At 45.2% G+C, this 13218-nt stretch overlaps 1 protein-coding gene across 1 annotated transcript in view; it reads left to right on the top strand.

The window, feature by feature from the left end:
- The first annotated feature begins 1129 nt into the window (after positions 1-1129).
- IL18R1 (interleukin 18 receptor 1) overlaps positions 1130-13218 on the top strand; it is a 96370-nt gene continuing 84281 nt past the window's right edge. Inside the window, exon 1 of the mRNA XM_063957136.1 lies at positions 1130-1288. Within this exon, the coding sequence (XP_063813206.1) occupies positions 1159-1288 (130 nt within the window). The 5' untranslated portion in view covers positions 1130-1158. The remainder of the gene's footprint in view (positions 1289-13218) is intronic.

Below are 13218 nucleotides of genomic sequence, written 5' to 3'. Positions count from 1 at the left end.
CTACCTCATTGCGCCTCTTTTTTTCTTTGCGTCATGTGCTGTTTGGGGAGGGTTTTTTGGAAGGGCCATCCTGCGTGACACTGCAGTGCCACTCCTAGATGGGCCCGGTGTTTGTGTCGGCCACTAGGGTCGCTAATCTTACTCACACAGCTACCTCATTGCGCCTCTTTTTTTCTTTGCGTCATGTGCTGTTTGGGGAGGGTTTTTTGGAAGGGACATCCTGCGTGACACTGCAGTGCCACTCCTAGATGGGCCCGGTGTTTGTGTCGGCCACTAGGGTCGCTTATCTTACTCACACAGCGACCTCGGTGCAAATTTTAGGACTAAAAATAATATTGTGAGGTGTGAGGTATTCAGAATAGACTGAAAATGAGTGTAAATTATGGTTTTTGAGGTTAATAATACTTTGGGATCAAAATGACCCCCAAATTCTATGATTTAAGCTGTTTTTTAGTGTTTTTTGAAAAAAACACCCGAATCCAAAACACACCCGAATCCGACAAAAAAAATTCGGTGAGGTTTTGCCAAAACGCGTTCGAACCCAAAACACGGCCGCGGAACCGAACCCAAAACCAAAACACAAAACCCGAAAAATTTCAGGCGCTCATCTCTAGTGCACATCCCTAATAATAATAAATAATAATAATAATAATAATTGTATAATACTGTATTTTTTGGGAAGCATTGTTGACGGTCTTCTGTCTCTCGCAAGGCCACTTAAATCTCTTGTATTATCCTCACTCGTGAGAGGGTTGGGTATGAGTTAACGGCGGTCAGGATGTCGGCATTCAGTGTACTGACGCAGGCATCCTGACAATTGTTAGAACCAAAACCAAAACTGAAGAACAAAAACAAAACACTGAGTGTAGTTTTTCCCAAAACCAAAACACGAGGGTGCATCTCCCGTTCTAATACAGTAGTTCCTCCTACTAACGAGAACCTCCTGCATCAGAAATTTTAAAAGCTGTATTAAACACGTAACAGTGTTTTCGTAAAAACAAAAAGATTGCCCAACATTTTCCTGCAGAAAAAACTTCAGCAGCAGTAATTTCATAATTGCTTCCTTAAAAAAAAAAGAGCATGAATTGCACGTGAGTTCTCACATTCTTAGTCTGATGTGTCACAGGAAACCAATGCAAGTGCTGAGTGGTCTGTTGAATGCCAGCTAGTATTCTATCACTGCTGATTACAGGCCAACAACAAAATAGTTCAACCTGTGAAGGCAAAACAATGTTGAAGGAAAAAATAGTCTGCTTCCTTACTGTGTTGGTATATCTGCTGAAATTAGGTAAGTGCTTTATTTTCTGCATTAGAGACAATTACAGTATGTGTCTGTTTCATTAGTTTCTGATAGGACAAGGAATATCATGTTTAAATAGTAGGTATGTTACCTCCATCTGTGATTTGCATTTATGTGTTTTAGAATTGTTCCTAAAGCAGAAATTATACTGTATGTCAACTATGGATACAACTACAGTATGTTTTAGTGACCTACACATAGGACATTGAAATTTGCATTTATTCCCTTACTAATAGTTACTGCATTTGAAAACTACACATGATACTGCAGAATTTCAAACTTGTGCCATTATTACAAGGCTTTCAAATAAAATGACTAACAACTAGCTGTGCTCTTCAATGTGAGAGATGTCGAAAAGAGCAAAAGGTCTGCACAAACGTAAAACGTCTATGAAAATTAGTGTTTCATGACTGACAATCAGTTCACAAAAGTGGAGCTCAAAAGAAATCCATAATTTAGAGAAATGTTATATTTGTAGGGGAATTCAATTGTGCACTGGAAATCTAAAAAGCACTGCGATGCCAGGTTCTCCCATTCAATTAAAGAAAATGAGACGTGTCTTTTTTCACGCACGCCCAGAGCAAGTCTGATTTTTCCTAAAATCGTTACATTTAGGAAAAATCTGCGAGACTTGCTCTGGTACCCTTGCAGAACCCCCTCCCCAAGGACTAATTAAGTTTCCAATTAGCTTAATTAGTCCCTGATTACTCACCTTCACAAGTGGTGTCGTCTTCCTCCAGCATCGGGATCTTGTCTTCTACAACAGTGGTGTGTGTCTTAAAGTATGTGTGAGTGTGTGTGTAAGTATGTGTATGTGAGTGTGACTCCCGTGTGTGTGTGTGACCCTCTCCCGGAGGCAGCAGCAGGGAGAACTAGAGAAAACCACTGGGTGCTGCGGAGACCACTGGACTGGTATAATTTTTCTTTCGCACCATGGGGTTTTCAAAGCTGAAAACCCCAAGTGCATTTTTTCAAATTGGATACCGCGGTTATCGGGATTGCTCATATCATATGACTGACTGAAGCTGAATCTGTGTAAAAAGTGTTCCAATGCAAGCAGCCATGTTTTTGTCTCCCATTGAGTTCTATTGTGCTACATCTGCTAATTTTTATGTCAGTAAAACCATTTCATGTGCGGTTACCGTCGCAGTCTAGCATTTCTAGGACAACGTGAGAGGCTTTCGCTGCATATGCAATGTGATATAGGGGTCTATTCATGAAGCAGTGAAAACTGTGGAGAAGTGAGCCAGTGGAGAAGAACCAATCAGCATTGAAGTAACATTTATAATTTGCATAGTATTAAATCATACAGAGCAGCTGATTGGTTGCCATGGGCAACTTCTCCACTGGCTCAATCTCCTCTCTTTTCACTGCTTCATGAACCCCTAAGACTTAAAATTTTAAGAAAATATAGTACGCTACTCCAGAGTGTCTCAGGCATGCCAGGCATCTGTACCCTATGATATCTAGATGCTAAGTGTATGAGGACACTTAGCCGATTTCTATATTTCTGTTATAATACCATGTATTCATCTCCATCACATGTGCACTGAGGCACTTAACTGGTGTAAACATTTTGGGGCTCATTAATCAACGAGTGCTAAAACTCCTTAAAATATGAATAAAAAGAAGCGCTAAATGTAGATCATATAATATTGCGCTAATACCTGTAGGAAAAAACGGGGGTTAAATTAATTTCTACAGCCCTTTTTGTGTTTAATTATTATGAAAAAAGAATAGCTGAACACATGTATAATATAAAAATAGGATTTTGATAACCTACCGGTAAATCCTTTTCTCCTAGTCCGTAGAGGATGCTGGGGACGACATCAAGACCATGGGGTATAGACGGGATCTGCAGGAGACATGGGCGCTCCAAAGACTTTTCATTGGGTGTGAACTGGCTCCTCCCTCTATGCCCCTCCTCCAGACTTCAGTTGTAGGAACTGTGCCCAGGGAGACTGACATTTTGAGGAAAGGAATTACTTAACTAGTGGTGAGATATCTACCAACTCACACCCTCAACCATGCCGCACACATGGCATTCAACATAACACATGCCAACAGGCATGAACTAATTGCAGCAACATGCTGAAACCAAGATAACGCAACTTGTGTAACTCGAATAACTAAACTGCAGGTAAAGTACGCACTGGGATGGGCACCAAGCATCCTCTACGGACTAGGAGAAAAGGATTTACCGGTAGGTTATCAAAATCATATTTTCTCATACGTCCTAGAGGATGCTGGGGACGACATCGAGACCATGGAGTCTATACCAAAGCTCCAGTACGGACGAGAGAGTGCGGATGACCCTGCAGCACCGATTGACCAAACTTTAGGTCCTCATCGGCCAAGGTGTCAAACTTGTAAAACTTAGCAAATGTGTTTGACCCTGACCAAGTAGCTGCTCGGCAAAGTTGTACCAAGACACATATTTTCTCCAAATATGGTGGTAATGTTTTGATGTTACTCCCTTTCTGGCCTGAATAAGGGTGGGGATGACCTCCTTAGGAATACCCTTCCTGGCTAGGATACGGCGCTCAACAGCCACACCGTCAAACGTAGCCTCGGTAAGTCTTGGTACACATACGGCCCCTGCTGCAGCAGGTCCTCCCGAGGAGGAAGAGGCCGAGGATCTCCTATGAGTAACTGCTGAAGATCTGGGTACCAAGCCCTCCTTGGCCAGTCTGGGGCAATGAAGATTGCTTGAACCCTTGTCTTTCTTATGATCCTGAGTACTTTTGGGATCAGCGGAAGTGGAGGGAAAACATACACTGACGGAAACACCCACTGGGTCACCAGTGCATCCACTGCTACTGCTTGAGGATCTCTCGACCTGGAACAGTATCTCTGAAAGACGAGACACCATCATGTCTATTTGAGGAACTCCCCAAAGCCTTGTCACCTTGCAAAGACTTCTTGGTGGAGGCCCCACTCTCCTGGATGGAGATCGTGTCTGCTGAGGAAGTCTGCTTCCCAGTTGTCTACTCCCGGAATGAATATTGCCGACAGAGCTTGTAGATGTTTTTCTGCCCAGCGGGGGATTTTTGTAGCCTCTGCCATTGCCGCTCTGTTTTTCGTTCCGCCCTGCCTGTTTATGTATGCGACTGCTGTTACATTGTCCGCCTGGATCTGCACGGGACGGTCTTGAAGAAGATGTACCGCTTGTTGAATGCCGTTGTAAATGGCTCTTAGCTCCAGAACGTTTATGTGAAGGCAGGCTTCCTGTTGTGACCAACGTCCCTGGAAGTTTTCTCCCTGAGAGACTGCTCCCCAGCCTCGGAGACTTGCATCCGTGGTTACTAGGACCCAGTCCTGAATCCCGAACCTGCGTCCCTCTAGCAGGTGAGAGCTGTGCAACCACCACAGGAGCGAAATCCTGGTTTTTGACGACAGGATTATCTTTCTGTGCATGTGTAGGTGTGACCCCGACCACTTGTCCAACAGGTCCCACTGGAATACTCTGGCATGGAACCTGCCAAACTGTATGGCCTCGTAGGCCGCCACCATCTTCCCCAACAACCAAATGCACTGATGGATCGACACACTTGATGGTTTCAATATCTGTTTTACCATTTTCTTGATTTCCAGAGCCTTTTCCAGTGGAAGAAATACTCTCTGAACTTCTGTGTCCAGAATCATCCCAAGGAAAGACAAACTTGTCGTCGGTTCCAACTGTGACTTTGGGTAATTTATGATCCACCCGTGTTGTTGGAGTATTGACAGAGAGAGGGATATGTTTTGTAATAACTGCTCCCTGGATCTCGCCTTTATCAGGAAGTCATCCAGATAAGGGATTATATTGACTCCTTTCTGATGAAGGAGGACCATCATCTCCACCATCACCTTGGTGAATACCCTCGGCGCCGTGGAGAGACCGAAAGATAACATCTGGAATTGGTAATGGCAATCCTGAATCACGAATCTCAGATAAGCCTGGTGAGGAGGATGAATGGGAACATGCAGGTAAGCATCCTTTATGTCCACCGACACTAAGTAGTCCCCCTCCTCCAGACTGGCAATCACCGCCCAAAGTGATTCCATCCTGAACTTGAACCTATTCAGGAAGAAATTCAGATCTTTTAGATTTAGGATCGGTCTGACCGAGCCGTCCGGCTTCGGAACAACAAAGAGGCTTGAATAAAAACCCCGCCCTTGTTGTGACAATGGTACCAGGACTATGACCTTGTCTTGACATAATTTTTGGATTGCCACTGTTGCTGCTTCTCTCTCTGGCGGAGAAGATGGCAAGGTCGATTTGAAAAATCGGCATGGGGGAACATCTTGAAACTCTACTTTGTATCCCTGGGATACTATTTGCAACACCCAGGGATCCAGGCCAGACAGAATCCAATCCTGGCTAAAGAGTTTGAGATGTGCCTCAACCCGAGCGGCCTCCCGCAAGGGAGTTCCAGCGTCATGCTGGGGATTTGGCAGAATTAGGGGTAGACTTCTGCTCTTGGGAACCTGCAGCCGGTGTGGGCTTCTTTCCCCTTCCCCTACCAGCAAAGAAGGGGGAACCTCTCGCCTTTTTGTATTTATTGGTCCAAAAGGACTGCATTTGCGGGTGATAGGTCTTTTTTGCCGGTGCAAGCGCAGAGGGCAAAAATGTTGACTTACCTGCGGTAGCCGCCGAGACTAACGCATCCAGGCCATCGCCAAATAAGATCTCACCTTTATATGGGAGAGCCTCCATGTTTCTTTTGGAATCTGCATCCGCGTTCCACTGGCGAATCCACAACGCCCACCTAGCCGATACTGCCATGGTAGCGGCTTGTGAACTCAAGAGTCCAATATCCTTCATTGCTTCCAACATGTAGGCGGCAGCGTCCTTGATATTCCCTAACTTAAGGAGTATCTCATCTTTATCAATCGTGTCAATTTCTGATGACACGCTTTCTGACCATTTTTCAATAGCGCGACTCACCCATGCGCAGGCAATAGTGGGCCTGAGCAGTGTGCCATTGGTAACATAAATGGATTTCAATGTCGTTTCCATTTTGCGGTCTGCCGGCTCTTTAAGAGAAGCAGTGCCAGGAGCAGGGAGAATTACCTACTTTGTCAACCTGGAAAGTGCACTGTCTAACACAGGGGGTGACTCCCATTTTTTCCTGTCTTCAACCGGGAAAGGATAAGCTATGTGAATCCTTTTGAGAATACAACATTTTTTATCAGGATTCACCCACATCCCTTCAAACAGAGCATTTAGTTTGTGTGAAGGAGGGAACGTGACTTTGGATTTCTTTTCCTTACATAAATAAGCTTTCTCCTGAGGTACAGGGGTGCTTTCTGTAACCTCCAACACGTCCCTTATAGCCACAATCATATATTGTATACTTTTTGCCAATTTATGATCTATGTCTCTGGATTCACTATCGTCGACACAAGAATCAGAATCCGTGTCGGTATCAGTGTTTACAACATTTGCAAATGGTCTCTTATGTGACCCAGAGGGGCCGCCCGCATAAGAAATAATAGCATCCTGAAAAATCACATCTTCCACAGATTTTCCCCAGCATGCGGCCTTAGATTCAGACTTATCCAATCTACGGTTAATCAGATGCATACTGTCACGTAGCTCTTTCACCCATGCAGGCTCTTGGTGTGCCGGTAGCGCCACCACATTACAACTCTGTGTCCCTAAAATGGCTTCCTCCGGGGAGGAACTCCCTGCCTCAGACATGCCTCACACGTGTACACCACACTCACAGACACATTGGGGGTAAATCCAAGTTGATTGCAGCAGGAATTTTGTTAGCAGTTGGGCAAAACCATGTGCACTGCAGGGGAGGCAGATATAACATGTGCAGAGAGAGAAAGGTTTGGGTGGGTTATTTTGTTTCTGTGCAGGGTAAATACTGGCTGCTTTATTTTTACGCTGCAATTTAGATTGCAGATTGAACACACCACACCCAAATCTAACTCTCTCTGCACATGTTACATCTGCCCCCCCTGCAGTGCACATGGTTTTGCCCAACTGCTAACAAAATTCCTGCTGCGATCAACTTGGAATTACCCCCACTCTGACTTATTTTGGGGACAGACCCATAGTAAAGTCTGTCAGAGAGACACAGGATAGGAGCAGCCAGCTCACAAACCCAGTGCCAGTATTGCCTGTGAACACAGTATGTCCACAGCCCAAAAGCGTTTTTAAATAGTAATATACATGATCAAATGCACCACAATCGCTTTGTGCCCCCCTCTTATAGCACCCTGTACTTGTCAGAAGTGGAGGAGAGGACCAGCGTGTTCTCTGCAGCCTGAGGAGAGAGAGAGAAAATGGCGCTGAGTAGTGTGCTGGCTGCTTGAGGAAGAAGCCCCGTCCCCGCAATGGCGCATCCTTACACTCATACAAACACTGTAATATTTATACTGGCGGGGGTAGGGCTGTGCCAGCGGCATCTTATGCCCCCTTTTAGCCAGTTTGAGGCATTTTTCTTTCTGCCCAGGGCGCCCACCCCCCCACGCCTGCACCCTGCTGTGCCTGTGTGTGTGGGCAGCAATGGCGCGCTGCGCTCCCGCCAGCTGCACCGCACCTCAGCCGTCACTTACTTGATTGAAAATCATTCTTCTCATAATCACCTGTCTTCTGACTTCTGGCTCTGTGAGGGGGGGTGACGGCGTGCTGTGGGAGTGAGCATCTAGACACGGCTAGTGTTCAGTTCCCTTCAAGAGCTAATGGTGTCCTGTCAGCCAGAAGCAGAGCCATGAAACTCTGAGGAAGTTGGTTCTGCTTCGAAAGTTCTGCCCCCTCAGTCCCACGAAGCAGGGAGTCTGATGCCAGCAGATCTCCTGAAAATAAAAAAACCTAACATAAGTCTTTTCAGAGAAACTCAGTAGAGCTCCTCTGGAGTGCATCCAGTCGACCTGGGCACATTTCTAAAACTGAAGTCTGGAGGAGGGGCATAGAGGGAGGAGCCAGTTCACACCCAATGAAAAGGCTTTGGAGTGCCCATGTCTCCTGCGGATCCCGTCTATACCCCACGGTCTTGATGTTGTCCCCAGCATCCTCTAGGACGTATGAGAAAAGGGATTGCAAACCCACAGCCTCTCAAAATACTTTTCGGACATGCATGAAAGAAATCCAGTCGGACTCCAATTTATGGGTATTCAAAAAATCACCCAGAATAGGAGAGGTGGCGACATAATGCAGGAATTGAAAAGAAGTGAATCAAAGTGGATTTTTCAACTACAAACATTGGAATCACCAGGGTTAAACATACATTTTGAATTTAATTGCTTATTATGAACCCAAATTTTCCCTTTTTCCCCATTTTTTATTACTTAATTAATATACATGTATACATTTTTAATTATATATATATTGCGCAATACCTGGTGCTACTAAATAGCACCATAACTCCTATGAGGACTATCGGTTTTATAATAAAAACTATTTTTAACTTCATTTAACTTAATTGGTACTAATTAACTAATAAAGAGTGTGCTATAAAGGAAGGATCCCCAGATCACCAGTGTCATCCTTGAGAAAGCGCGACCCCACCCGAAACGCATTGGTGAAACAGTGACTGTTGTATTGGAGACCGGCAGGGTTAAAGTGACGTCACAAGCTGAGCAAGAGCGCGAGCACGGCCGGACGCTGCAGGGGAGCCAGCCAGAGAAAGAGGTAAAGACCGCCGAAAGAAAGAGGAAAGTAGCGATAGGGACAGCTAGCTTTAAACACCTAGGGGTCTATTCATGAAGCAGTGAGTCGGTGGAGAAGTTGCCCATGGCAACCAATCAGCATTGATGTAACATTTATAATTTGCATACTATAACAGTATACAGAGCAGCTGCTAGTGATAAAAGTGGAGAAGTGAGCCAGTGGAGAAGTTGCCCATGGCAACCAATCAGCATTGATGTAACATTTATAATTTGCATACTTTAAAATTATACAGAGCAGCTGATTGGATCCACTCATTTCACTGGTTCATAAATAGACCCCCCAGAATCACTTAGCCTGCACGCGGCCCTTAAAGGCGGCTATATTGGAATCCTGGCCCTCATTCCGAGTTGTTCGCTCGGTATTTTTCATCGCATCGCAATGAAAATCCGCTTAGTACGCATGCGCAATGTTCGCACTGCGACTGCGCCAAGTAACTTTGCTATGTAGAAAGTAATTTTACTCACGGCTTTTTCATCGCTCCGGCGATCGTAATGTGATTGACAGGAAATGGGTGTTACTGGGCGGAAACACGGCGTTTCAGGGGCGTGTGGCTGAAAACGCTACCGTTTCCGGAAAAAACGCAGGAGTGGCCGGAGAAACGGTGGGAGTGCCTGGGCGAACGCTGGGTGTGTTTGTGACGTCAAACAGGAACGACAAGCACTGAACTGATCGCACAGGCAGAGTAAGTCTGAAGCTACTCTGAAACTGCTAAGTAGTTAGTAATCGCAATATTGCGAATACATCGGTCGCAATTTTAAGAAGCTAAGATTCACTCCCAGTAGGCGGCGGCTTAGCGTGTGTAACTCTGCTAAATTCGCCTTGCGACCGATCAACTCGGAATGAGGGCCCCTGGCATCTCAAGCATGGACTCCTTTTAATTAAACACAAAAGGGCTGTAAATATTATATTATCTACATTTAGCGCTCCTTTCTATTTTTTTTTTCTTCAAATAACTTTTTATTGAGTCATCATGAAAGTCACAAAAAGCACATAAATCATAAGGTTATAATACACAAACATTAAGATCAAGTAGTATACATCAACAGTGTCTACATTAATCATCGGTTAAGACATTATTCTTCCAAAAAGAGAGGTTTACAGTAATCATGCTAGTGTTATCGTATATGATATAAGCAACCCAGAAGGAGGCCGCCACAGCCATCCACTCCTAGACCAGGGATACCGGTTGTTCCTGTGTGGCCAGTCTAGTTAGGTACCACGTGGTGTTTTTGAGGCTGTTATGAATGTTTAGGCGTGTGGTAAGGGGCAGGGTGGGGATGTAGGATTCCCACAGGTGAAAGAATCGTTCCACTTGTTTACCCCTGTCTACAATGGCCTCCACCCAGTCCATCCTAAATATATGATGTAACTTGTTTAGGAATAGTGGTATCTGTGGCGGTGTACTATCTATCCAACCCTGTAGTATAGTCTTTTTCCCCGCAGCGCTTAGGGCTATCAGTAGTTTTTTACATTCCGATGGCATGCGGAGGGCAGGATCAATAATGCCCAAGACTGCCCATTCAGGGGTGAAGGGCACGTGGGTAATTAGATTTGCCTCCGCATATCTCCTAACCAGGTGCCAGAAGTATTGCACAATCGGGCATGTCCACAAACAGTGAAAAGTGTCTGCTTCACTCTGATGACATTTTGGACAAGAGTGCGAGTCGGTTGCTCCCATGTGGAAGCGCCGTAGTGGGGATAAGTAGGTGTTATGATATACATTAAGAAACAACTCAGTGTACATGCTTGCCGGGAGGACCTTTCTGGAGTAAAGTAGCGATTTTTCCATAGTTGGTATGGTCAGATCAGGAAAGTGAGCCAACCAAGAGGACATGCCACCCCTCACAGTAGCGTGATCTAATATTTTTCTTAAGAAAGTGTAGTGGATAGAAATGGCCTTATATCTCGGTACCGGATGTGTTAAGAGGCTATCCAGGGAGTTGGTCCAGTCCCCATCCGCAAAATGTGCGAGGACATGTCTGACATAGAATTGTGTCTGTAGATATGGAAGGGAAGATGAGACAATCACCTCATGCCTAGCTGAGACCTCTGAGAGGGTGAGCGGGCGGCGGTCTCCCACTGCCACTAGTGAGCGAATTGATGTTATGCCCTCCTCCCTCCAAGTCTGGAAGGGGTGAGCAGCCATGCCGTCTAAGAAGTCTGGGTTTTTAATAAGGGGTAGATGTAAGGAGTAGTATGGATTTAGTTTTGCATTGTGTCGCAGTATGTGCCACATCTTCCTGGTAGACCATAGAAGAGGGTTAGACCGAATGTGTTCAGGTATTTCCCAGTCATGCTGATGGAGGAAACATGTCAAGGCTACAGTCGGAAGGAAGCTTTGTTCGAGGGATGTATTTGTGTAAATAGAGCTGTTTTGCAACCAGTCCCTCAAGTGTCTTAAAAGAGCAGCGTGGTTATAAACCACTACATCTGGGAAATTAATACCCCCATTGGATTTAGGCTGAGTAAGCTTACGTAGCGCGATACGAGCTCGGCCCCCCTTCCATATGAAGGTTCTAATAAGTTTATTAATCTGCTGTGAGTCCTGCTTCGTTAACAGTATGGGAAGTGTTTGCAAGGGGTATAGTAGGCGAGGTATTGCCACCATTTTCAGAAGATTGGCCCTACCAAGGTATGACAGTGGAAGGCGTTCCCATCTCTTGACATCATCGGTCAAGGTGTGTAATACCTTATGTACGTTGATTTTATAGAGTTCTGAAATATAACGTGGGACACAAATACCCAAGTATGTGATATATGTGGACACCCAATGAAAGGGGAAACGTGTGGCCCAAGTTGGACATGTTACAGCGCCGCACAACAGCAGGGCCTTCGATTTGTCCATATTAATACTAAAACCCGATATGCGGCCAAATTAAGTAATCCTGTCCATGATCTGAGCTAGGGAACATTCGGGGTCCGAAATATAAAGGAGGATGTCGTCAGCGAAGGCTGATAGTTTAATTTCCTGACTACCCACTTTTATCCCTCTAAAAACAGACCAGTCCTGCAATGTTCTAAGCAGTGGGTCAAGGGCCAAGTTAAATAGGAGGGGCGATAAAGGGCATCCCTGACGGGTTCCCCTTTCCAAGAAAAAACGTTGTCCTCTGATCCCGTTAATTAGGAGCGAGGCAGATGGAGTGCTGTAGATATATCGTATATAGTTAATAAAACTCACATCAAACCCCCTTTTCTCCAACACAGTAAATAAGTGTGGCCATAGTACCATGTTGAAAGCCTTATTGGCGTCGAGGCTAAGAAGCATGTTAGAGTCTGTGCAGGGAGACTGGGATGCCGCCACCGCCGCCAGTGCCGTGCGGATCGCCTTAACCGCATGTCTGCCAGTCACAAAACCCATTTGTGTCTTGGTGAGAATATCAGGAAGGATGGATTGGAGTCTCGTTGCCATAATCTTAGCTAAAAGTTTGTAATCTACATTTAGGAGACTAATTGGTCTGTAGGAGGAGAGGAAATTTGGGTCCCTGTCAGGTTTAGGGATAAGTGTAATAAAAGCTTCATTAAAAAGCGGGGACGGGGAACTCCGTTCGTGTATTGCAGTTCCAATAAAGAGGGGACAATTTGGGCCTGTAACATGCGGTAATAATCACCCGACAAACCATCTGGGCCCGGGGACTTACCATGGGGCAAATTAGAGATGGCGGCGTTAACTTCCTCCGCCGTTATTGGACCCATAAGGGCTTCTCTCTGGTCTCTGGTCAGAGGGGGCAGCACGTCATTCGTGAGCAACTGTGTTTGTGTTGCAGTGTCTATTTGTGTCGATTGGAACAAGGACTGAAAGTAGGAATGGAATTGTTCTACTATTTCCTGCGACTTTGTGATAACCCGACCGGTCCTGGGGTGATGTATGGTAGTTATAACATGACGTTTTTGGGGAGGTCTAGAGATGACCGCCAATAATCTACCAGCCTTATTGCCCCATCTGTAGAATTTATTTTTGGTGTAGTCTAAGGAATGTTTCGCTTGGGTGGCTAAGTAGGTTTCAAGTAGGCGCCTGGCCTGTTTGTATTCGTCAAGAGTAGCCTCTGTAGGGTTAGCAGTATATGTTTGGAAGGTCCTAGACATAGTAGCTTTTAACGTTGTGTATTCCAATTTAGAGTCTCTTTTCTTCCGAGAGACATAACTAATAATATGACCCCTCATCACTGCCTTTGAGGCATTCCAGAAAATCTCGGGCTTGTCCCAATATTCTATGTTGTCATCAACGTAATTGGTCCAATGATAGGTTAGG

The sequence above is a fragment of the Pseudophryne corroboree genome, chromosome 2, assembly GCF_028390025.1.
Source record: "Pseudophryne corroboree isolate aPseCor3 chromosome 2, aPseCor3.hap2, whole genome shotgun sequence".
In the NCBI taxonomy this organism is placed as follows: domain Eukaryota; kingdom Metazoa; phylum Chordata; class Amphibia; order Anura; family Myobatrachidae; genus Pseudophryne; species Pseudophryne corroboree.
This window is presented reverse-complemented; position numbering and strand designations above follow the sequence as displayed.